Raw genomic sequence first — 25,058 nt, forward strand, 5'->3', positions numbered from 1 at the left:
CACAAGGCGGGGCTGCCCACAGCAGGGCCCTCTGTGGCTCTTGCATGGCGATAGCCAATAAACGTATCAAATCGAGCCTTCATTCCTGGGACCCAGGAATGTAGACACAAGGAGGGGCTTCATGGGAACAAGTCATGGGCATCTTGTTCCTTTGTAAACAGCAACATTCATGCAATCCCAGTTTACAGATTGTTGAATGCTCTGTGCCAGCATGGCCCTTCGTGCTGGTGACACCTAGAGGGGGAAGACTGGGACCATGTCCTGGAGGCACGTCGGGGGCCTGGGCCATCTGCATAGCACTGGAATCGGGGTCCCGGGAACTGCGGCTGGAATACCAGATCTGTTTCCTAGAAGATGACTCCAGCAGCGCATCTAGAGGAAGCTTCTAGAAAGCCCAGCAAAACCTGGGATCCCAGCCACATATCTTAAATCATTTTTAGTGAAGAGATAGAATTTATGGAGTTGACATTTGCGAAGGAGTCTTTCCACGACAACCTGGGATGCCTGGGCCAGGTGAGGGGCCAGGCAGTGACGGCCTAGATTCCGTCCTGATCTGTGTGTAGGATTGAGGGAGGCTTTCCCTCCCTTCCTTCCTCAGCCCCTCCACGTGGTGATAGATTCCAGACACACCCAGACACCTGACTTTACCTCCCGACAGAAAACCTCCTCCCGGGGACAATCCCACTCACCCCTGGCCCCTATCTCCAAGACCTGCCCACACATTCTCTCCCAGGATCCAGGACCTATTTGGGCAGCCAGATAAGAGACTGAGCAACCTCAGCCTTCCTGGCCATCTCTGGTGGCCCTGGGTCAAGTCCTTGTCCCTGGACACAACTCGTGCCCGGACTGATCAGATATATGACTAGGGTTTCCAGGAGTCCCCTCCCCCTACATGTGAGGGCCGCTCCCAGAGTTAACGTGATGGCTCACGGGCCAGGAGGAAAACCGTCCCTTCATGTCAGAGCTGTAGAAATGGAGACAGTCTAGAAGAGCAGGCCTTCTGACTCAGCCCCGGTCTGCTGCTCCCCCCTCTTGGCTCCTGAGTTTGCTTTTTTTTTTTTTTTTTTTCCTTTTTCCTTTCCTCCCTTTAATAAAAATCCCCTGGGTTTTAAAATTTCATTTCAAGGATACCCGGCTGGGTACCTCCTCTGCCTGGGGTCACTACTGACACGCGGCGATGGTAAATACCCGGTCTGCCCTTCACGGAAGGCCACAGCTTAGTCCTGGGACAGGAGGCCCGCTCTCAGTCAATGTTCCAGTTTCCACAGAACGGCGTGTCACAAGTTAGCACAGGATGACCCCAGAGCAAGAAACGGGGACCCAACCCGGCCTGGGAAAGGGGTGACCCAGGCTTCTTTGAGGGAGCCTCACCACAGCTGAGCTCAGGACTGGAGGAAATCATTTGTGAGGCAGGAAGGAGGTGGGGACAAGTGGTGTGTGTGTGTGTGTGTGTGCACATGCACGTGTAGCATATGGTTGTAGGAGTGTGTGTAGGAGGGTGTATGTGTGGAAGGGTCTTGCCTAAGGAAGTCAAAAGCTGGCTGGTACAAAACTCGAGTAAAGGAGGTCAAAGAGCGGCGTACCTGGGAGGTTCAGTCGGTTAAGCGTCCGACTGTTTTTTTTATTATTGTGTATTTATTTTGAAAGAGAGACAGCAGGGGTGGGGCAGAGAGAGAGAGACCCAGAATCTGAAGCAGCTGAAGTCCGATGCCTAACTGACCGAGCCACCCAGGTGCCCCAAGCACCTGATGGATTTCAGCTCAGGTCACATCACAGTTCGTGAGCTCAAGCCTCCCATCGGGCTCCACGCTGACAGTGTGGAGTCTGCTTGAGATTCTCTCCCCCCCCCCCCCACCCAGCCCTCCTCTGCCTGTGCTCTGTCTGTCTCTCAAAATAAATTTAAAAACCTAAAAGAAAGGCAAAGAGAGATTGGCAGGCAGATCACGCAGAAGCTTGGAGGCAAAAAAAAAAAAAAAAAAGTACTTTCTGTTCATCGAGAACTTTCTGTCAGATGGATGTTACTCATTTGGAATCCGAGGCCCAGAGAAGTCACCAAACCACACAGCAAGTAGGTATTTATTTCTTGCAACCCTGTTTTCAAACAGAGTTGGCCTAGCTGGTTAATGTTTGTCTGATGCTTAAATGCTAAGCGAAACCTGTGTCCTGCGGACATGTTTAATCAAACACTTGTTTGAATGAGCTTTTCTAACGCAGCATTTACGGTAAAATGAAAACCACCCTTACTGTGCTCTTAAAATACTGTACCCTTACGAAGGTGAGGAAATCTGATATATTGCAGTGAGATTTTTGGTTAGAATTGAACCCTAAAGGGGTTTTTAATTAACCAGTATATTCCATTCCCCAGGCATATGGCTAATTGAAATTTTTCTACGTGCGAGGTTCATAATTACTACGAAATCTGAAGTGTCGGCAGAACAACTTAATCATAGGAAAATCCTATTATTTTACATTTCCTTGTGTTTTGCTACCTAAATGACACATTTATGACTCGCACCTTCAAAAAAAAGTGCCTTTTCTAAAAAAAAAAAGAGCTGCCCTTCCTAAACTACTCTCCCTTCTTCTGCTCCCCGAGATTCCACCCCTTTCTGGCCCAGTTCAACCATCACCTGGTCTGTGGACTCTCGGATGTCCCCCTACCCCCGCTCCAACCTACCGCCCTCCCCAAGCTGTCACTCTTCCGTGCGATTTTAGACAACACTGTTCAGAGTGTTCTTACGGCAGCCACAACGGCAAAGACAACTCCCAGTGACCCAGAGACACGCCTAGATTCATGCATTCATTCAGCAAACATTTTTTATTATGTGAACCTGGCTCCACGCCAGACACAATGACAGAAGAATGGACAGACAGGGACGCCGTGGGGGACAGCTACCCTGTCTTGTGTCCCATCCTCGCCTCGACACGGCTGGACGAGTGGGGAAGACTCAGACAGGTGACCGGAGGGAGGATGCGCTACCTTCTAACTTAGGGGACACAGAAAGAGGAAAGAGACAAAGTAGAACACGAGAAGGTGGAAATGCCCAGCGGCCTGGGTCTGAGGACAGCCCGGGAATCACGGCCGTTCCTTAGGAGGAGGGTTTGTGCTGTTTTCTGGACAAGGTGGCGTGCGGGGCCCTAAGGCAGGCCGACAGGTGCAGTCTGAGAAGGCACAGGCAGGCGCAGATCCAGAAGGTTGGGAAAAGGGAAAAGACGGGACAGAAAGCACGAGTAGCCGGAAGAGGCCGCACTGTTCAAGGACGAGGGGTGCCCTGGCCGACGGCCCTGAGGCTCGGGGTGGAGGCCTTCTCAGATGTGAGCAGTCCCAGGTGAGACGAATATTCTTCAAGCGAAGAAGGCAGGCCCCCTCCCAGTCGGTCCTTAAATTCAGTGACCCCTTCCATCTTGAAGGTGGGGCCACCAGCTTCCTCCAGGTCGCACTTGTATTCCCTCCAGTGCTGGGGACACCGAGGAGAGGGCTGTCCTGTGCAGCTGGCCAAGAGCCGTGGCGAGCGGGGCCAAAAGCCTCCCCCATTGTAAAGAAATATCTGACACGTCTCATTAATCCATTCAAATCTGCCCATTCCCTAACGTTTCCTGAGTGCCTGCCCAGTGTTGGGGACACAGAGACAGAAGCCCCTGCTTTCACATTCTGATGTGGGACCCAGACCACGCGAAGCATTTACAGAGCCGTGCGGCACGTGCTGGCATACACGGCTGACAAGGACGGACGGGTCATAAACTTCAGGGCCTCGTTTCGCCAAGTTGAAAGCCATTTCTAGGTCCCAAGCCCCCCACCCGCCCCAACCCAAGGTTTACGTTTTTATCACTCTGTGAGTGATGGTGGATAGTCTTCTCCATGACCTCCACGAGGCCTCTGTGAATAAGCCATCTGGAGATAGAAAATTCTAAGATTTCTTAAACACCCGAATAACATTATTTACACAACTCCCTTTTAAATTGACCCAAATATGCTACTACAACATATCACTAAATGGAATGTATCGCTTCCCCCCACCCCTTTTAAACGTCTTAGCTAAACATCTTCATTGTCCCGACGACTTCTGGTTCTTATTTTCTTGATGCACGCATTGTCCTCATCCTGTTTGGAAAGAAAAAATAGAACTCTTAAGTAATTGAAGCGAACAATTTTTGTAACCAACCCCACTCTGCAAAATCCCAAAGCCTGATTAGGTGTGATGCACGCCTGGAGGTCTAGGAAATTAATTTTAAGGTTGGAAATGAGTTTTAGGAGGTAACCCGTGAACGTTGCTTTTGTCCTTTAAAATATTTTTACTATCTGGTTTTTTAGATTTAAACAGGAAGCTCTGTAACCTGTTTTTAAGTTCAGACAGTAATAAAAAAAAGAAAGAAAACTGCCACGCAAATACACACATTTTCACTAATTAAAAAAAAAAAATACCACTCAGGGGGCTCCTGGTGGCTCAGCCGGTTAAGCGCCCGACTCTTGGTTTCAGCTCAGGTCATGATCTCACGGTTCGTGAATTCAAGCCCCGTGTTGGGCTCTGTGCTGACAGCGTGGAGCCTGCTTGGGATTCTCTCTCTCGCTCTCTCTCTGCCCCTCCCTGCCTGCGCGCTCTCTCTCTCTCTCTCGAAATAAATGAATAAATAAACTTAAGAAAAAAAAAAGCCACTCAAAAAAGTGAATTCAAATTTATCAACAGGACAAAATCTTTTGGGTTTTCTAACTCATCTCTGGTGTGAGGTGCACAATCTCTCCACACTCAGCGCGTGTGACCGGAGACCTCCCGCTGTGTGTGCTCCAGAAGGAGCCGAGAGGAGGCTCAGCCCTCTGGACAGCGAGATAAAACAAAGGACGATCTGCCTTTTCAGAACCAAGTCGGGTGTCTGCTCCTACTTTACGCTGTCCCCCAACCCAACAGCCCCTCAGAAAAAGTATGTCATGTTGAGGATACTTCGGAAGCAGACCCCCACCAGTGACTTTACCAAGTGATATTTATTTATTTATTAAGTGTATTTATTTTGAGAGAGAGAACGCAAGCAGGGGAGGGGCAGAGAAACAGAGAGAGAGAGAATCCCAAGCAGGCTCCGCACCGTCAGCGTGGAGCCCGATTTAGGGCTCGAACCTACGAACCGTGAGATCATGACCTGAGCTGAAACCAACAGTCGGGCCGCTTAACGGACTGAGCCACCCAGGGGTCCCCCTTACCAAGTGGTCTTTAACACCTGAAGGGAGGGAAGGGTCAGGAGAACAAAAGGCAAGAATTAAAAAAGCCAAAGGCTCAGTTTGAATGCACGCGCCCTGAACCCCTTGAACGATGACTGAAGGTATCACCTTACTCCAGCGCAGATGGCCGTCCGATGACCGGAGTATCGGCAAAGTGTCATGGTGGACACCCACACCGCAGAGGACAGCAGAATGGGCGCTCTACCAGCTAATCAGGGGCTGGGGGCAATACATTCGGTTTCTGCTGACCACACACACCCGCTCTGTCCCTCTTCCCTCACGGCTCAAAGGATGGCGGGGGCACCCAGTGACGTCCCGGGCGGGGACGTACGCGGGCACCGTCACCATCATTCCAACACGCGGTGAACAGACCCCTTCTGCCTTCGCCGCTCGCACTGAATCAGACCAGCCGGTCAAGCTGTAAGTTCGCACACGCACATCAGAGGGGCGGCCACGGCACCGGCCTCTGGAGATCTCCAACCGCGCGCTAAGAAATTTACACCACTCGCAAACAGGGAGCTACTGAACCCCCTCCCTACTTTTAAACTAACAACATCAAGTACTCCCCAGAAGAACACCGACTGAATTTAACCATGCACCGTGGATTTATCCAAATGACAGACGGCTCATGGGCTCCTGAACGTGATGCCACGTTAGCAAGCACGTGGTACCACTCGTCTTATGGACACTCTTGACTTTCACCCGGTCTAGCTTTCCAAAGCAAATCCCAGGAGATCCAGACAGGACCACCCTTCTGCTTCAGTAAGTGCTTCCTCTTCCTGAATGGGATCTTCATGTCAGTTTTCTATCTGAAGTGGAATCCCCTAAACACAGCTACGACGACAAAATACGTGGTTCACACTCATGCTTCCCACACTAGTGTAACTGGGACCCGGCAGCAAGTTATATGTAATGTTTGTTTGTTTTTGAACATGGGGCAAGATCGGATTGAAACATCCTCTGCTCGTGAAAATAGGAAAACAGGGGCTCCTGGTGGCTCAGTCGGTTAAGCGTCCAGCTCTTGATTTGGGTTCAAATCATGATCTCACGGTCCGTGAGTTCAAGTCCCGTGTGGGGCTCTGCACTGACAGCTCGAAGCCTGCTTGGGATTCTCGCTCCTTCTCTCTCAAAATAAAAGAAAAAGAAAAAAGGAAAGAAGACCAGTGAGTTACGTACCTTTTTTACATTTCCAGCACATCTCTTGGCACTCCGAGTTACTTGCTGTTGGGATTCACTCTCCAAAGCATTTCCTCCAGGAGGGATCTTAACTTTTCTGGATCTCAAAGACATGACGTCTGAACGTTGTGTTACTTCTTCCTCCTGGTTCTTCACGTGGACACCCACACCTTTCTCCCTTTGCTTCTCCTCTGCCACGTCAGGCAAGGGCACCTTCCTCGGTCTTGTAGACCGTAGACACATTCTGCTTGCACGGACTCGGCCCGCAGGTGTAGAACTCTTGGCTCTGCCTTCAGGGCTTTGTGGCTTCGTCTGTTGGGAGGTCTTCCGGGGCTTCTTGTCATTTCTGTCTGTCTTCACTTTCTCTGCTGCTGCTTTAACAGGCTCGGGCCTTTGCTCTTCGAGCTTGGTTTTATTTGGCCGTCTCGAGCGGAGAGACATCGCCTAAAAATAGCAAGACAGCCGCCACACGCCAATCATGAGTAATACAAACCTCACACTTCAACACGGAGAAGAAAACAATCAAAGGGAATTTCCAAAAAAAAAAATCATGTGAAAACTTCACGTTTGTTTTAAGAGGCCAGCAATCGCTTCATTCCAGGGTGAAATCCTCTCTATTGACAAACCATGAATTTCCAGGCTCAATTTCCATCACAACACCTGAGTGTCATATATGGCAAATTCGATTACAACAAGCATTACGTGGGCATTCTAGAAAAATGCCCCCTTTCCAGGCAGTAAATGAATTCCTAAGCCTTTCGCAATCATTTGCTCAAGCAGGACAGGAGAGTCAGGGTTTCTGGAACGGAACGTACAAAGTACTGTCCGTGCAGGAGTAACTCTCTGCCTCACAACCCTGACAGGTGGGCTCTCCTCGGGACCCGGACGGCCACGCAGATTGTTCTAACCGCGTAAAGACTGACCCCGATCCCCCGCCCACCCAGCGCTCCTGCTTATGGGCTCTGGGACAACACAGGACCGAGCTCCTACCTTTCCTCGACACCTTTCGCACCTCTGCAGATGACCATAACTCACTCAGTTCCTGAGAAACTCTCGTCAAAACTGGTCATAAGAATTTTGACCTGTTATTTTCCCACACGAAGTCTATTCTCTCTATAAATCCCCAAAGGATTCTTTAACTTGTCTGCAGTTATTCACTGTGCTGAATGCAGACCCCTTTGGGAGAAGATATTCGCATATAGATTCAAGCTATGAACGGCTTATACCGGATAAGAGCCTCGAATGGAGAACACCATCCGAGATGGCATACAGCGACTAAGTGACATCTGCCATCACCTGTTGTGGAGAGGCCGTCGTCCTTCCTACTTCTCGCCCCTCTGTCCTGCTTTCCCTCTTGCCGCTGGTCAGGTCCTCCGGGACTTCCATCCTTTCCGCTACAATCCTTAGCTTTCTCTTCGCGGTCAGGGGCTCAGGGGGGTCACGTCCTTCTCTGGGGGCCCCCCTTCTTTTCTTCAGGGGAGGCTTCTCTTCGGCAGTGGCCCGGGCAGGTGTCACAGAGCGCAGCCTCTTTGTTCCTGGGCCACCTCCCTCGTTTCCTCGTTTCCTCCTTGGGGACGGGGAAACGCTGCTTTCACTCGGAGATTTTACAGGGTCTCGGTGGCCCGCCAGATCTTCCACGGGCTTTCCTCGAGGGGCCCTACGGACTCTTGCTAGGGGTTTCACAGGTTTCCCTCCGTCTGGTGTTTGCTCTGGAGCTCCCTGGATGCTACCAGCATCACCCCGTTGCTTGGTGTGATCTGGCCTCGGGAAGGACTCTCTGAAACCGGCCAGGTCTTCCAAGGGTTGCTTGGGGTTCGGCGCTCTTGGCCGATTTTTCCTGCCCGTTACGTTTTCTGTGGGACCCAGTTTCTGCTTTGCAGTTCTATTAAACAGTTTAACGTCTTTATCATCACCTCCTGATTCTCTGAGCGAGTGAGTGCTTTCCTCTGGCGTTTGGGTGGGCTTCCTGAGAGCTGAGGGCTCTTCCTTAAGATCAGCTTTCTGGGGAGGGGTCTTGAGCCGCCTCCTTCTATTGGTAGGCTTGTTGCCTGGTCCTGCAAGTGGAGATTGGAAGGGTGCTTTGGTGGTTCGGTCACCAGTCACTGGGTCTGTGGTTTGCAAAAGCTCTTTGAGACCAGCCAGGTCTTCTAAGGACTGGACCTTTTTCTTGGGTGTTCTTGGCCGCCTCTTGCTTCTAGATACATTTCTCACAGGCTCCAGTTTCGGCTTTGGGGTTTCCTTGAACAATCCGATGTCTGCATCACCACCTACGGGTTCTCTGTGTTCATGTGGGCTTTCCCCTGGCAGCTGGGTGGGCTTCCTGAGAGCTGAGGGTTCTTCCTCCAGGTCCACTTTCTGGGGAGGGGTCTTGAGCCGCCTCCTTCTATTGGTTGGCTTGTTGCCTGGTCCTGCTAGTGGAGATTGGAAGGGTGCTTTGGTGGTTTGGTCACCAGTCATTGGCTTATCTGTGTGGTTTGGTGTTTGGAAAAGCTCTTTGAGGCCAACCAGGTCTTCTACAGACTGGATGTTCCCCCTGGGTGTTCTTGGCTGCTTTTTGCTTCCAGTTACATTTTCTGTAGGGTTCAGTTTCTGCTTTAGGGTTTCCTTAAACAAGTTGATGTCTTCATCCTTACCTCCAGGTTCTCTGTGTTCGTGTGGGCTTTCCCCTGGCATCCGGGTGGGCTTCCTGAGAGCTGAGGGCTCTTCCTCCAGGTCCACTTTCTGGGGAGGGGTCTCGAGCCACCTCTTTCCATTTGCTGGCGTGTTGACTGGTTCTGCTCGTGGAGATTTACAGGGAACTTTGGTGGTTTGGTCACCAGTCCCTGGGTCTGGGGTTTGGAAAAGCTCTTTGAGACCAACCAGGTCTTCTAGGGACTGGACCTTTTTCTTGGGTGTTTTTGGCTGCCTCTTGCTTCCAGTTACATCTTCTTCAGGTTTCAGTTTCTGCTTTGGAGTTTCCTCGAACAATCTGATGTCTTCATCTTCCCCTACTGGTTCTCTGTGTGTGCATGTGGCTTCCTCTGGCCTGTGGGTGGGCTTCGTGACAGCTGAGAGCTCATTCTCTATGGTGACCTTCCCCAGAGCTACCTTGAGCCGTGTCTTCATGTGGGTTGGTATGTTGACTGTTTCTGCTAGCAGAGATTTGCAGGGCACTACTGCGGTTTTGACAACAGCTGTTGTTTTCTTGGTTTGCTCTGGGGTTTGGAAAAGCTCTTTGAGGCCAACCAGGTCCTCTAGGGACTGGACCTTTTTTTGGGGTGTTCTTGGCCGCCTCTTGCTTCCAGTTACGTTGTCTGCAGGTTTCAGTTTCTGCTCTGGAGTTTTGTTAAACAATTTAATGTCTTTATCCTCACCTCCCGATTCTGTGTGTTCGTGTGGGCTTTCCCCTGGCATCTGGGTGGACTTCCCGAGAGCTGGGGGCTCTTCCTCCAGGCCCACTTTCTGGGGAGGGGTCTCGAGCCGCCTCTTTTTACTTGCTGGCGTGTTGCCTGGCCCTGGTAGTGGAGATTGGCAGGGTGCTTTGGTGGTTTGGTCACCGGCCATTGGCTTATCTGTGTGGCTTGGTGTTTGGAAAAGCTCTTTGAGGCCAACCAGGTCTTCTAGGGACTGGGCCTTTTTCTTGGGTGTTCTTGGCCGCCTCTTGCTTCCAGCTACATTTTCTGCAGGGTCCAGTTTCTGCTTTGGGGTTTCCTTGAACAATCCGATGACTTCATCACCGCCTACTGGCTCTCTGTGTTCGTGTGGGCGTTCCCCTGGCATAAGGGTGGACTTCTGGAGAGCCGAGGCTTCTTCCTCCAGGTCCACTTTCTGCAGAGGGGTCTTGCACAGCCTCCTGAGACTTGCGGGTGTGTTGACTAGCTCTGCTAAGGGAGATTTGCAGGGTGCTTTGGTAGCTGGGTCATCAGCCATTGGTTTATCTGTGTGGTTTGGGGTCTGAAAGAGCTCTCTGAGTCCAGCCAGGTCTTCTAGAGAATGGGCCTTTTTCTTGGGTGTTCTTGGCCGCCTCTTGCTTTTAGTTACTGCAGGATTTGGTTTCTGCCCTGGAGTTTTGTTAAACAAGTTGATGTCTTCATCATCACCTCCAGGTTCTCTGTGTGAGTTTGTGCTTTCCCCTGGCATCTGGGTGGGTTTCCTGAGAGAAGAGGGCTTTTCCTCCAGGCCCACTTTCTGCGGAGGGGTCTTGAGCCACCTCTTTTGACTCGCTGGCGTGTTGCCTGGTCCTGCTGGCAGAGATTTGCAGGGTGCTTTGGTAGTTTGGTCACCAGTCATTGGTTTATCTGTGTGGTCTGGTGTTTGGAAGAGCCCTCTAAGTCCATCCAGGTCTTCTAGAGAATGGACCTTTTTCTTGGGTGTTCTTGGCCGCCTCTTGCTTCCAGCTACATTTTCTGCAGGGTCCAGTTCCTGCTTTGGGGTTTCCTTGAACAATCCGATGTCTTCATCACCGCCTACTGGCTCTCTGTGTTCGTGTGGGCTTTCCCCTGACATCCGGGTGGACTTCCTGAGAGCAGAGGGCTCTTCCTCCAGGTCCACTTTCTGAGGGGTCTTGAGCCGCCTATTTCTACTTGCTGGCGTGTTGACTGGTTCTGCTTGTGGAGATTTGCAGGGAACTCTGGTGGTTTGGTCAACAGTCACAGGGTCTGGAGTGTGCTCTGGGGTTTGGAAAAGCTCTTTGAGGCCAACCAGGTCTTCTAGGGACTGGACCTTTTTCTTGGGTGTTCTTGACCGCCTCTTGCTTCCAGCTACATTTTCTGCAGGGTCCAGTTTCTGCTTTGGGGTTTCCTTGAACAATCCGATGACTTCATCACCGCCTACTGGCTCTCTGTGTTCATGTGGGCGTTCCCCTGGCATCTGGGTGGACTTCTGGAGAGCCGAGGCTTCTTCCTCCAGGTCCACTTTCTGCAGAGGGGTCTTGCACAGCCTCCTGCGACTTGCAGGTGTGTTGACTAGTTCTGCTAGGGGAGATTTGCAGGGTGCTTTGGTAGTTGGGTCATCAGCCATTGGTTTATCTGTGTGGTTTGGGGTCTGAAAGAGCTCTCTGAGTCCAGCCAGGTCTTCTAGAGAATGGGCCTTTTTCTTGGGTGTTCTTGGCCGCCTCTTGCTTTTAGTTACTGCAGGATTTGGTTTCTGCCCTGGAGTTTTGTTAAACAAGTTGATGTCTTCATCATCACCTCCAGGTTCTCTGTGTGAGTTTGTGCTTTCCCCTGGCATCTGGGTGGGCTTCCTGAGAGCAGAGGGCTCTTCCTCCAGGCCTACTTTCTGGGGAGGGGTCTCGAGCCGCCTCTTTTGACTCGCTGGCGTGTTGCCTGGTCCTGGTAGCGGAGATTGGCAGGGTGCTTTGGTGGTTTGGTCACCAGTCATTGGTTTATCTGTGTGGCTTGGGGTTTGAAAGAGCTCTCTGAGTCCAGCCAGGTCTTCTAGAGAATGATTCTTTTTCTTGGGTGTTCTTGGCCTCCTCTTGCTTCCAGGTACTTTTTCTGCAGGGCTCAGCTTCTGCTCTGGAGTTCTATTAAACAATCCGCTGTTTTTATCACCACCTGCAGGTTCTCCGTGTGAGTGTGTGCTTCCTCCTGGCATCTGGATGGGCTTCCCGAGAGCCAGGGGCCCTTCCTCCAGGTCCACTTTCTGGGGAGGGGTCTCAAGCTGTACGCTCATTGCAGCTGGCGTGCCAGCTAGTTCCAACTTTGAAGATTTCTGGCGCTTTTCTGCGGTTTTATTCTCAGCCTCCTTTGGTTCCAGCGCACGAATGGGCGTGCGGAGGAGACCTTGGATGCCTCCCAGGTCTTCCTTGGGTTCTGTTTTGAGGGGGGTCAGGTCTGCAGCTGGTTCCTGGTTTTGCTCTGAATATCTTCTCGATCTCCTCACTGCGACCACCTCTTCAGAATTTTCCTTTGGTTCAGTATCGTTCTCACTCGCTTCAAAATAGCTCTCCTGTTCCTTCGCTGCTCCCTCCAGTTTCTGTTCTCGTTGCGGGGTCTTCCTCAGAAGTCGTCCCGGAGCATTCTCCACAGCGCCCATCTTGGCTTCTTCGTCCTTGCGCCCTGCTCCTGGCATCTGTATACTTCTGGGCCCCACGGACCTTCGAAGCCTGTTGGCGCTTGACGTGGCCTTCGGAGCCCCCAATCCCGGAGTTTTCTCAATGTTCACATTTACTCTGATACTCTGACGTCTGAGGACAGGGCTCGCGAAGCTTTTATCAGACGGCTCTTGCGGTCCATCCTGAGTCACGGGGAATACATTCTCTCCTACAGGAAATAAAAACACGCGTGAGAAATCTACTCTGTTCAGTATGTTGTGCCAATCTGGTATTTTTTCCTTATGAGATATTGTGTAAAACCCAATAGTTCAGCCTCCTGTCCACCTGGGCTAAGCATATGAGGCTACTTACATGGCCATAAATCTGTATTGCATGTGAGCCACACGCACCTAAGAATATCGTTACCTGGTGATATACGGCGGGTTCACACTTAGGAGGTGATTAGGATCCACAGAGATCAGATAAAAGAAAAAAAATTCCTTAAGAAGAGGATCCCGAAGGTTACCGCACCGTGTCTCAGTCACCTGAATGCAGACATTCTTTCCTTCAAACGTGAGAAGCAAACAGCCATTTCTCCTGGGGAACCACTAATACAATAACAGGGCTTATCGTCAGGACGTGTGGGGTCCTAACTGCACAGGAAACATCTACTTTTCAGCACAGGATGCACTGTTCATATAGTAAAGCTGTTCCCTTCATGCCAGGCCCTGGGTAACCAGTACTCAGTGCAAGAGCATCCCATCTTGGGCTCACACTGGGGCACAGGCCTTCTAGAAGATTCGCAGCACTAAATGTACACATTCTCTTTCTTTTGGGTTACTTATAGCAATTTTGAGTTGGAATAATTTATGTAACTACGATGAGAGATCACTCTACTTCTCTGCTGGTCAACCCCTTTAAATAAAGAAAGCAGAAATGTGCACAGGCAGTTTACAATTATTAAAGGAGTACTCTTTTTTACGCAACTCGCTGAATGCCAATGTTAGTTCAACTGCGAATAGGAAGTTCCCCTAAAAACAACAGAACAGAGAGCCTGGAAATGGTACTTTTTCAGGAGTATCCGTCATAGACAAATAATAGTGTATCTCTTGTAAAAAAAAAAAAAAAAAAAAAAAATACCACCTACAATTCCTACTGAAAATATTAAAGTGCTAGGAAAAAACAAAAGTAAACCAACCAAAAGTTTCTGACGTGCATAGCAGAGGTTTTTCTCCCGAATCAGGTACTTGAAACTCTTTTCTGACAACGTCCTCTGAATCTGAGAAAGCGCTGGGACGCAGGCTCATTGTTTGTGGCTTCACTTTCGCTGCTGGAGTCTGGAACATTTCAGTTAACCCTGGTATACGAAAATATGGGAAAAGCAATGAACACATCGCTCATACATGCCAGCAACCATGCCAGTCTGCACAGACCCCAGAGGAAGTGGCAGAGAAGGAACAGTGAATCACTCCCCAGAGTTCATTGGAGACAGTCATGTATTAATGATGAACTCATTTTGGGGCGCCTGGGTGGCTGAGTTGATTAAGCGCCTGACTGCCACGCAAGTTGTGATCTCGCGGTTCGTGAGTTCTGAGTTCGAGCCCCGCACTGGGATCTCTACCGTCCACGCAGAACCTGCTTCGGATCCTCTGCCCCCGTTTCTTTCTGCCCCTCCCCTGCTCGCACGCTCTCTCTCGGTCAAACATAAATAAAGATTTTTTTTAAAATAACAAACTCATTTGTGAAGAAGCGCAATGAGAAGTTGCGATGGCATCTCGTCTTCTTTGCTTTTCCTCTTGGTGAGAAAATCACATACGGGAAGGGGACATCTCAGTCTTGCAACGTTGCCCCAATTCTGACCACCAGCCGGGAGACAGAGGCCACCCCGGGCGCCCCCAGCCAGACATCCAGAAACCCGGTGCGCTCATGCTGCCTTGAAAAGCCCTAGCTGAGGCAGACCGGGGCTTATGTCCAAATAAAACCTTCCCAATTAAAAAAAAAAAAGACTGCCCATCGATAGTACTGTCAAATGGCGACATCACCATGTTTTCCTTTTAACGCCAGAAAGTAGTATTAACATCATCTCAAAGAAAAGCACAATTCAGTTCTTTGAAGGGAAGATTGATCTTTCCAGAACACTCACGTTATCCCGCTTTCGTCTTACTCTCATCCTGCCAGCAATGGATCAAAATGCTCTCTCGGTCTGGCATCTGATTGCAAACTGTCTTTGAGAAGACTGTTCCGGAGGCCCTCGAACCAGCCATTTCACTTAAAAGTCTCCTCCTCCTGCCACTACTCAGGCCCCCCCTTAAAGAGCCAGGATCCAGGCTTCAGTACAGACTGCTGTTTTGTCATGAAACTTATTCACACCAAGGGGTGGAAATTGTTGCACTCTCTAGGAAGGGGTCTGGAAGGGAGGTTGGGAAAATCCACTGTCTGAGTACTGAGCATTTAAATTTCTACTAATTTTATCTTAAAAATATTTTTTAAGATTGGTGTTTGTTTTTTTTTTAATTTTTTATGTTTATTCATTTTTGAAAGACACAGAGAGACAGAGCACAAGCAGGGGTGGGGCAGAGAGAGAGGGGGACACAGAATCCAAAGCCGGCTCCAGGCTCTGAGCTGTCAGCACCAGAGACCGACGTGGGGCTCGAACTCACGAACTGCGAGATTGTGACCTGAGCCAAAGTTGGACGCTCTACTGACTGAGCCACCCGGGAGCCCCTGTTTTAATGTTTATTATTGAGAGAGACAGAGAAATGGCACAAGGTGGGGAGGGGCAGAGAGAGAGGGAGACACAGAATCCAAAGTAGGCTCCAGGCTCTGAGCTGTGACCACAGAGCCCGACACAGGGCTCGAACCCACAAACCACGAGATCGTGACCTGAGCTGAAGTCGGACACTCAACCGACTGAGCCATCCAGGAGCCCCTGAGGATTGGTTTTTAATGCTTTGTAACATAAGGACATTAGAACCCTCACACATGAACATAATTTACATAATGTACACGTATGTACATATGACTGCATATTGGGTGGTACATACTCAAAACTTTTTTCTCATTGAGTTTGCTATCAAAATGGGCTACAATTGTTCTGCGATTTTACGGGTATGTTTTTTTTTTAAAGCTAAATATATTTTTTTTAATGTTTATATGTTTTTGAGAGACAGAGCACAAGCAGGGGAAGTGCAGAGAGAGGAAGACACAGAATCCGAAGCAGGCTCCAGGCTCTGAGCCGTTAGCGCAGAGCCTGACGTGGGGCTCGAACTCATGAACCGTGAGATCATGACCCGAGCCAAAGTCAGACGCTTAACTGACAGCCCCCCAGGTGCCCCAAAAAACTATGTGTAGTGATCCTATTGTGACAGTACTCAGAGGGGACTTTATTTGGGTTATACAGAGGAGTAGAACTATTCCATCTTAAAATACACCAGGAAATAGGGGTGCCTGGGTGGCTCAGTCGGTTGAGCGTCCGATCTCACTTCAGCTCAGGTCATGATCTCGCAGCTCGTGAGTTCAAGCCCCACGTTGGGCTCTGTGCTGACAGCTCGGAACCTGGAGTCTGCTTCAGATTCTGTGTCTCCCTCTCTCTCTACCCCAACCCACTTGCATTCTGTCTCTGTCTCTCTCAAAAATAAATAAACGTTCAAACAAAAACATTTAAAAAACTACGCCAGGAAAAGAAAAAAAAAAAAGACCCCATCTAATGGGAGGTGGAATCAAGTCTCCCCTCCCTCCAAAAGTGTTGAAGGCAGAAAGCACCGGTCAAACCATGGAGCGTGAAATCCCAGCCCTGGGTTCCTGTCTTGGTGCTAATCTAGGACAACCATAAGGAAGTCACATCCCACCGTCACTGAGAATGGAAACACTGGTTCAACTGTTCATGCTTAAGGGAAGGCCTCTTCACAGGCTTTCATTTCTAGAAACAGTTAAGTGTCATGGAAAGGAAGGAACTCTTGAAGCAGTAAAATATTGTTCAACTTCGGGGCGGTCGATTAGTATAAATGCAGGGGAGGGGCGATTATAAGAGCGAGCCTGCTCTCTTCACCATGAAGCGGACTCCAGGACTCTACACGGATGCTGCCATCCGAGGCAAAGCTGTGCATTTATCGCTCATACCTGCCTCGTGCGGGACTCATGACCCCCGATACGGTCGAGGTCCGGCTCTCATCCAACCCAGCAAGTTCTTCCTTGAACCACCAGAACCCCAGGAGCTGACTAGATCGTTGATCCTCCCGTCTGCTCCCCACCATACACATCTACAGCATCCGTCCACGTTCTCACGTGTAGGGGGATCGAAGGGCTACGGTTTCTAAGCCTCGAGGTTGTGCTTTTACCTGACAGATCTTCATTGAAGTCCACCTTCTTGTTGATGACAAAGTTGTTGAGCATTCTGTAGGGCCGGGCAGGCACATTTACTTTTTCAAGGTGAGCTTTCCCTATTATTATGGTACAAGGAGAGTTGGCATGGCCTGTACTAAACTCACTGTGAACACCGCTAACAGGCTTCTGGAAAAAAAAAAAAATGTAACAAGATGAAGAAAACGTCAGCATGTACCTCCCCACCCAACGCGACCTTACATCATAGCACGTGGCCAAGGAGCTGTTCATACCTTCGGAGTGTTCGCTTTTCTTGGCCTTTTGCTCAGCTGTCGCTGGGGGCCGTGTTTGACTGCTTTAGCCTGGGTCTGTTTGGCCCCGAGTTTCACTACGTCCGCCCACGACTTTGCCACTGTCAGAAGGAAAACGTGTTGAAAGGTTTCCGAAGCCCCGTAAGTGAGAAAACCGACCGTAAGACATCCGCGAACATGACACTAACCGACTAAATTGGCTTCAGAAGCTCCGCTCCTTCTTTTGGAGTAAATCCTCTGCAAGATGTCATGCTGGCTCCGGTCGATGGAGGTTCTCTTTGAAAGCAAGCCACCGCTCTTCCTGCCTCCCCTCTTCGGAACATCCGTGTGATGAGATTTGCTGCCGCCGGAGACCGAGGACGCCTTGGGTGACCTGCGACGTGGGTCACGGGCACCTGGAGAAGTCCTGGTCGGATCTCGAGCTGGAGATGCCGCGAACTGCGGTTGTGCGGTCACTTCCAAATGGAGTCCGGAAGAATCTTCTTTTCCCGATGGTTGAGGACGGTCCTGACAAGATTTAAATGTTCATAAGATACCTTACCGCCAACACAGAGTCTCTGTAGTGGATGTGAAAACCCTGCCCAGTTAAAGAATTTTAACTGTTTCAATCTGGAAGCACCAAAACGTTTCAAGCGCTGTCTGTCAAGTGGAAGGCAGAGATGGGAGTCTGTGCTCCTCATTTAAGAGAAAAAGGAAGGAGGGGGGTGGGGGGACAGCAAACCAGTCTTAAGTGAGGAGTGAGCATGCTCCGATCTGAATTGGAAAAAACACCACCTGTGGGCATCTAATCCCCTTTGGTCTACGTGGAAGGAGGGCCGCTCATTTCTGGGAGCCAATAGAAAATGGAAAGGGAGCCACACATACCTTATACTCCTTTTGGTAGGAAAAGAAATGAAAGATTGCCCAGGCCCTCTGAGGGGGGTGAGCTGGGAGGCCATACCTTTCAAAGACCTAAACTCAGGAGGACAACACAGCCTAGGGTAGGTGATTACAAAGTTCTAAATAGCTGATGGTGGAAATCATGGGCGTGTTGCCATTCAAGGGTTTCCTTTTCACCTTATAATTCTAAAAGAAAACAAACAAACAAACCACCTTACGGTTTGTGTCATGATGTCTCCAGATTCTTTCTAATCGGTAGTTTGTTTGTTTGTTTGTTTTTTAATGGTTATCTATTTATTTTTGAGGGAGAGACACGTCGTGAGCAGGGGAGGGACAGGGAGAGGGAGACACAGAATCTGAAGCAGGCTCCAGGCTCTGAGCTGCAGCACAGAGCCCGACGTGGGGCTCCAACTCATGAAGCAGGAGATCATGACCTGAGCCGAAGTCGGATGCTCAACCCACTGAGCCACCCAGGCGCCCCTCTGATTGGTAGTTTTTACCGAACTCCCCCCCTCCCCCAGCCTGAGTGGTCTTCTGGAAGCAAGGCTGGCAGGAGGCCTCCGCCCGAAGAGGCCTTCACAGGTCTCCGCTGTGCTCAGCCACGTGAGAATCGGGGTTCCAAGCCCAGGGGTCCATTTTCCACCCCTCAGTGAGTGAGCCATCCTTTAGAATTTTTTATCTTTACTACATTTTTAGAAAGAAAAAGGTCTCCATTGCCATTGTGCTGGCGTGGGGCGTTTGGAAAGGATGTGCCCTAGGCGGGAGTGAGAATACTGACCGTTGACCCTACCTTGATGATTTTCTTCAGGACAGGTGGAGTGTGGCTTACAAGTGACCTTCTGGGTGTTTCTCCTCTCTTGAGAGGTGTATTAGGAGGTAAGTTTTCATCAAATAACTCCGGCTTCAGACGACCACCGAAGGAGACCCGCCTTCTTTTCAGGGGTGTTCCCTCAGTCTTATCTGAAATAATGAATACAAACATGGAGAAGGAATGGAAGATGTACGGACACCTAAGACGTGTTTCAAGTTGCCGTTAAAGACAAACCAATGGAAAAGCCCCCTTGAAAACTAACACCACAGCGTCTCATCCTTTTGTAATGCTCACGGAGCTGGAGCTCAGGAAAAGACCCAGGGACAAACCCACAAAGCGTCACGTCCCAACCGGACAGTACAAAGATCTCCTAGGAAAGGTTGAAAATGCCCACGTGGACAGAGCTTGATAAAGGGATCGGTGTGGATGGGGCAGCTTTCACTTTGGAGCAGGGGAATGACAGACAGATGCTTCCGCGGTGACCGGATAGGGCTTTTTCCAAAGACACCTATGAACTCGGACCTCGCCCAGGCCTACCTAGTGAGAAGTCGTGAACTTGAAAACTTCTCCAGGTGATTCAAACAGGCGATTCACGAGTCCCAACCCCACCGCACATCCCCATGAACTGGCACTCCACAAGAATCCCTTGTCTGAGTGATGCCCCCTTTCTGAGACTCATAGGGACACAGTGATGGATGCGTGCTGGTCTAATTGCAGAGAGGGGTGCACTTCGCATGAGGGACCGTCTGCAAAACAGAGCCTGGACGGTAAGCCCGCTACTTCAGAACACCCACAGAACCACCCCCACCTCCGAAAAGTATGGGAGAAAACCCAGGAGCTACTGAGCCCACTCGGGGGTCATAGCCCTGCCGCTCACTGGGTGACAGGAGGCCACAGTTTCCCGTTTTACAAAAGGGAAGTTAACAGGGATACCTGTCCCAGGGGCCCACCTGCTACCTGCACAGAGGATCAAAAGTGCCCATGTCTTTAAAACACCTACAACAGCTCCTGATACAGAAACCCGTGGGGATAGTCCAGTGGTTTATAAAACAGCAGCAGCAACAACAACAACAACAACAACAACAAACTACTATTAGGAGACGCGGAAAACAGAGTATAAGTATCTGAGAGACACCCTCCCTGTATTTAAACATTCCCAAGGGACTTCCCTGGACTTAGTTTATAGGAGCAAACTCACAGGATACGAGTGCTTATAGTTCGGAACTCAAAAGTTTCTGGAAAGCCATTATGCTTATTACTAGGCTTATTCTTTCTATCTTCTTGTGGGTGGAATGGGAGAATCCAACACATTTTTGGACCCCTGTAGGTCCCCGGCTGTGTTCGTCCCTGACAACCCGCCCTCCCTCCGGAGCCCCGGATTAGTCGTGCGCGTCTTCAGGACGAGTCTATGAGAGCAGACGGTGCATCTGGCTTTGTGCACATAGACTCCCTGCCGTGGTGAAATCACCACCGACGGAAGGGAGGGCTCATCGGTTCCTATCTAGATACAAGGTATGAGCTTGGTGGCGGGGGGGGGGGGGGGGTGGCGATAAATGCACAGTTAAGTAAACTTACTGATGGAGTCCCCAAAGTTGCTTGTATCAACTGAACTACGACCAGGTAATGCAGAGTGCATGCGCCCCACGGCGGCGCCCACTTTCTCAGGCTGGTGGACGGAACTGTTTGGAATCTTCCTTTCAACTTGAACGGGCAACGGAGCTAAAATCGCGTGATTCTGAGTTTCTGGTTCTGGCGTAAGAATGTCCACACTGGTAGGAATACTCCTCCTCCTTTTGGAAAAGAGGTTTTCTGGTGTATCTCCAAAATTATCAGCGTTTTCGACTTTAGCGGGTGTTTGGTTTCTGGTTAAGGACTTCCTAGGAGTAAACGTCTTGTTATCTGTCCTGAAGCCTTCCTTTTGATCCAAATTCACAGACGCACTTCCGCCGGCGACCGTCATGTCTTCATGCTGACGTTTCCGCGAGGTCTGCGGGGAACGTTGTGCCAGGGTCTTGGTTGCTGTCATCTCAGGAGGGACGATGGGACTCCTGGTCTCCTTGGGAGTCTCCACAGCCTCCTCACCTTGTCTCCTGTCCTCGGTCTGGCTAATACCTTGTTCTCCCAAAGCAGGATCTGCTTTCATTTGGGTGCTCCGACCCGACCTAGGTCTGGATTTAAGTGACCCTGGGACTTGTGTCCTGCCTTGTAAACCACCAGAACATTCCTTCTCTGGTGGGCGATGGCTCCGCGTTCCGGATTTTTTACCGCTCTGTAGCACATCTCCTTTTTCTGATTTCGCATCAAGCTCTTCCTTCATTGACTCGTAAAGCTTCTTAAAGGGAGATTCATTGTTTGCACCATTCTCCAGACCCCGCGTAGAGGGTAAAGGCTTCAGGTCTCCTTTACAGCTCGCTAACGTTATGCTGAAATCTTCCTTAGAATCCCTGCCTGTAGGATCCGTGGTATTTCTGGAGTTACCTCCAGCAAGTTCCGAGGGACGAACGACATTAGGCGTTCTGCTTGCAACCCGGTCCTCACAGCCACCAGAGACCGTGCCCACTGCTTGGACATTCTTCAGAGGCTTTCCTGAAACACTGTCTTCAGAGGCTCTTGAACGGGCATCGGAATCTTGAAGCTTCCCGTCTGGGCGATGAGTTATGAAATAAGAAACAGAAAGTTCAATCTTTCCTCAGTGATGAACACCTATAGTATTCAAATTGTCTTCTAGTCTAGCTTTTCACTTAGCCTGCAAATTATTTAATGCCCAAAACGTGTAACAGAAGTATTCTGATGCTGGTGTTATGAGGCAAACAAATAGGTCACGTCAGCCTCCTATAACCCATGTGAGGCATGGAATGCTGTTAATCTACTCAATTAAACCGGTAACTGAACGAGACTGCTTATACCTGGATGCTCCAGTGAGCACGGTGCCCTCTAAGTCACTTGAGGAAAAAGTGAACTCAGATGTCTGCCTGTGTGCCATGGGAAGTAACACAACCTCCTAACTTTTGTGAAGCTGAATGCAGAACACAGGCGTTCTTGCTGCCCCTTCCTCGCCGTAACGCTACGTGGAGAGCTGACCTTGAAGGATCCCAGGAGAAAACCACAAAACTACTAACCAGGGTCGGAAGAGAGGCTAGATCTTGAGACTCGATGCAGAGATTCCTGTGAATTGGCAAAATAAAAAACAGTGATTTAGGTGTCTTTTCAAACATGGGCAGTCATATTTATTAAAATATTCTTGCTAGGGAGGCTCTTCCCTACCAAACTGTCCTTATATGAATTTTAGAGACTTTCACCCAAGACGCTCAGGGGCAAGTGCTCGTAATACAAGTATTTCTTAGCTGATTTTAAAAATATATAATGATAGTATAAGAAACAAACTTGAAGCTCAGAATTGTTTAAACTGGACGTCAGTTGAAGCACCCAGGGGGCTCAGTCGGTGGAGCGTCCGACTTTGGCTCGGGTCATAATCTCCAGGTTTGTGAGTTCGAGGTCCGCGTCGGGCTCTGTGCTGACAGCTCAGAGCCTGGAGCGTGCTTCAGATTCTGAGTCTCCCTCTCTCTCTCTGCCCCTCCCTTGTTCACACTCTCTCTATCTCTAAAAAATAATCATTAAAAAAACATTAACAAGATAAATAAACTGAAGCTCAGTTGAGTTTTGGGAAGTTCCTCAAACTTCTCTCTCATCCCCCCACGAGAGAGCCAGAGCTGCAATTAGACATCACCTGCATGCAGCGTCTGTGAACCTACCAAGGGCACGGAATTATTGACTTAGTACTCAGCTTTGTCAGAAATAGGGTACAGGACCTGCTGGGGCCCCACTGGGCACGTGTGCTTTGGCTGGCAGGTGCACCCGAGAGCCGGGATGGTGAGGCCAAGTGAAACCAGCACACCACAGGCGCTCACCCTCAGAGCACGACAATTGGATCTGGGCTCCTCCCTCCCCCGTCCCCCCAACTGCTGCCCTCACTATCTGTCAGAAAAATTTTTAAGGGGCAAGGAACAACCAAAGAATAACAATTATGCAAGATGTAAAAGTTCAGTGTTGCTTCAAAGGAGGAAAAGTATCTCATCTGAGTTACTACAGAGGGAAAAAGAAATCACAAAATATATCCAAGGGCAAATAATTTAACTTTTTCCTTCAATCTGTTTCAGATTTCTTGGTATCTAACCCGCTGCTTCTCAAAATTGCTTCTCAAATTTGTGAGGGATCAGTTTCTAATTTCCCATATGAAGTTGGCCAATAGTCTTATGACTAAACAGGAAAAATAAATTAAAACTTAAAAGTTATGTACAAAATACAAGCCCATTTTTGTACCATTATATTCCACAGCACAAAAGTCACTGCCCAACTGCTATCACATGTTCTCAGTATTTAGTTTCAGTACTGGCTTTAGCACAATCCCAACAATGAACAGTTCATAGACCTCTGAGACCTCTTATCAATGTTTTAAAAAGTTTATTTATTTGAGAAAGACAGAGAGAGAGTGGGAAAGGGGCAGAGATAGGAGGAGAGAGACAATCCCAAGCAGGCTCCACGCTGTCAGCGCAGAGCCCGATGGGGGCTCGAATCCACAAGCTGTGAGATCATGACCTGAGCCAAAATCCGAGACCACTTATCTAACCCAAAGTTCAGCGTTTTGGTTGGTTCCCTTACACCCACCAACCAAGTAGGTGGAAAACCTCAAAAGCTAGTTTTCCCCCAAAGCTGATGAGTGGCAAGGTCAACATTAAGGTCACTGCTCTAGGGGGGAAGCAGCACCTCGATCTTCGGTAGAGTGGCTTCCTGCTCATTTTGGGCACGGGTACTGACTTGTAAGCCAGAGAATCGCAACCCGCTCACAGGAGACCAGCTTGGGTAGCTTCATAAAGAAGAGAAGTTCACGGGACACGTCCTACTAAAGCTCCAAGGATGGAGATAAGCCAAGCGTTCTGATACGCCAATACGTCTGTCACGTGACACCGTGCAGGACCCCTTTGGTACCCAGAGCTCCGATGTGATGATCTCAGGTACATAAAGATGGAGAAGAGCAGTGACCGGGAGACAACAAGAGCCACTAGATAATGTAATCCCCAGATTTTAATTCCTTGCAATGGGCTGTCCTAACCAAAGGTCTGCAAGATCAGATCGTGAGATGCTAAAGGGGCCTTTTGGGCCAAAATGTTAGACTGACCTAGTCCACTCTTTGTGAATAAAAGAAGTACAGTTTTCAATTATTTCAATTTATGGGGTATCTCAGGTGCTCAGTCGATTAAGCCTCCGACTTCGGCTCAGGTCATGATCCCACAGTTCGTGAGTTCGAGCCCCACGTCGGGCTCTGTGCTGACAGCTCGGAGCCTGGAGCCTGCTTCGGATTCTGTGTCTCCCTCTCTCTCTCTCCTTCTCCCCTGCTCATACTCTCTGTCTCTCAAAAATAAATAAATGTTAAAAAAAAATGAAATTATTTCAATTTATGGGGCTCCTGGGTCTGTCAGTTGGTTGAGTGTCCGACTCTTGATTTGGGTTCAGGTCATAATCCCAGGACCGTGGGATCCCAGCCCCGTGTGGGGCTAACACAGAGCATGGAGGCTGCTTAAGATTCTCCCTCCCTCCCTCTGCCCGTCTCCCCTGCTCGCACACTCTCTCTCAATAAAGAAATATAAACAAACAAACAAACTCAAGTTTGTCTAAGTTCATCATGTTTAAGATCTCAGTCACACCTTCCTTACAACTGGCCAGTCATCCTCACTTGTGAGACACCATTCATCAACGTGCACATTAATGATTTCATAGTATCGTGCACAGGAATCAGAACTCAAAGTTGGATGCCACCTCTCGCTCATCACCTGTTTGCGTCTTTGTCCTGGGAATTCAGTCGACTTCCTTCCGTCCTCGTGACTTTCATTTTCGTACCTGAAGTGCACAGAAGGACAGACACATATTCAGATTCAAGATCTGTAACTGACGGTAAAACTTCCTTATCTGATTAATGTCCAAGGAGCGAGGAACAGACTTCAGGTTTCATTCAAGATATTACCTTATTCATGGAAATAAACGTAGTTAGGAGAGATCTTAGGTCACCTCAAATTTCTTTTGGAACGCTAACGTCATAGGTTGGGGCCCGGGTTGATTTCTGAACACGGACGAGCCCGTGTGAGTACCTCCTATGTGAAAACTTAGTGCATAGGATGGCCGATCGGATTTCCACTGGTTTGTATTCCTGGAAATCATCTGAGGACTTGGAAGGTCACCCAGGAAGCCCTGCGGCACCTGAGGCCTGAGTCACTTTGTGATGTTATTTACTGCAGGGTCACCACAGAGCCACCCTAGACCTTAGGGCTGCTGTGATCTCCTCAGTTT

At 49.5% G+C, this 25,058-nt stretch overlaps 1 protein-coding gene across 1 annotated transcript; it reads right to left on the reverse strand.

Moving 5' to 3' along the window:
- Nucleotides 1-2,796: 2,796 nt before the first annotated feature.
- On the reverse strand, nucleotides 2,797-24,637 carry MKI67 (marker of proliferation Ki-67; the record flags this gene model as incomplete). The annotated part of the gene is made up of 11 exons (XM_053910130.1): nucleotides 2,797-4,099; nucleotides 6,383-6,826; nucleotides 7,679-12,624; nucleotides 13,594-13,752; nucleotides 16,733-16,904; nucleotides 17,009-17,127; nucleotides 17,215-17,533; nucleotides 18,696-18,865; nucleotides 20,292-21,359; nucleotides 21,836-21,881; nucleotides 24,545-24,637. Coding segments are annotated over 11 exons (7,602 nt in total), but the record flags the coding sequence as incomplete, so codon positions are not given.
- Nucleotides 24,638-25,058: the final 421 nt, after the last annotated feature.

The sequence above is a fragment of the Panthera pardus genome, unplaced genomic scaffold (genome assembly GCF_024362965.1).
Source record: "Panthera pardus isolate Hobbes unplaced genomic scaffold, ASM2436296v1 HiC_scaffold_22, whole genome shotgun sequence".
Taxonomy (NCBI): Eukaryota; Metazoa; Chordata; class Mammalia; order Carnivora; family Felidae; genus Panthera; species Panthera pardus.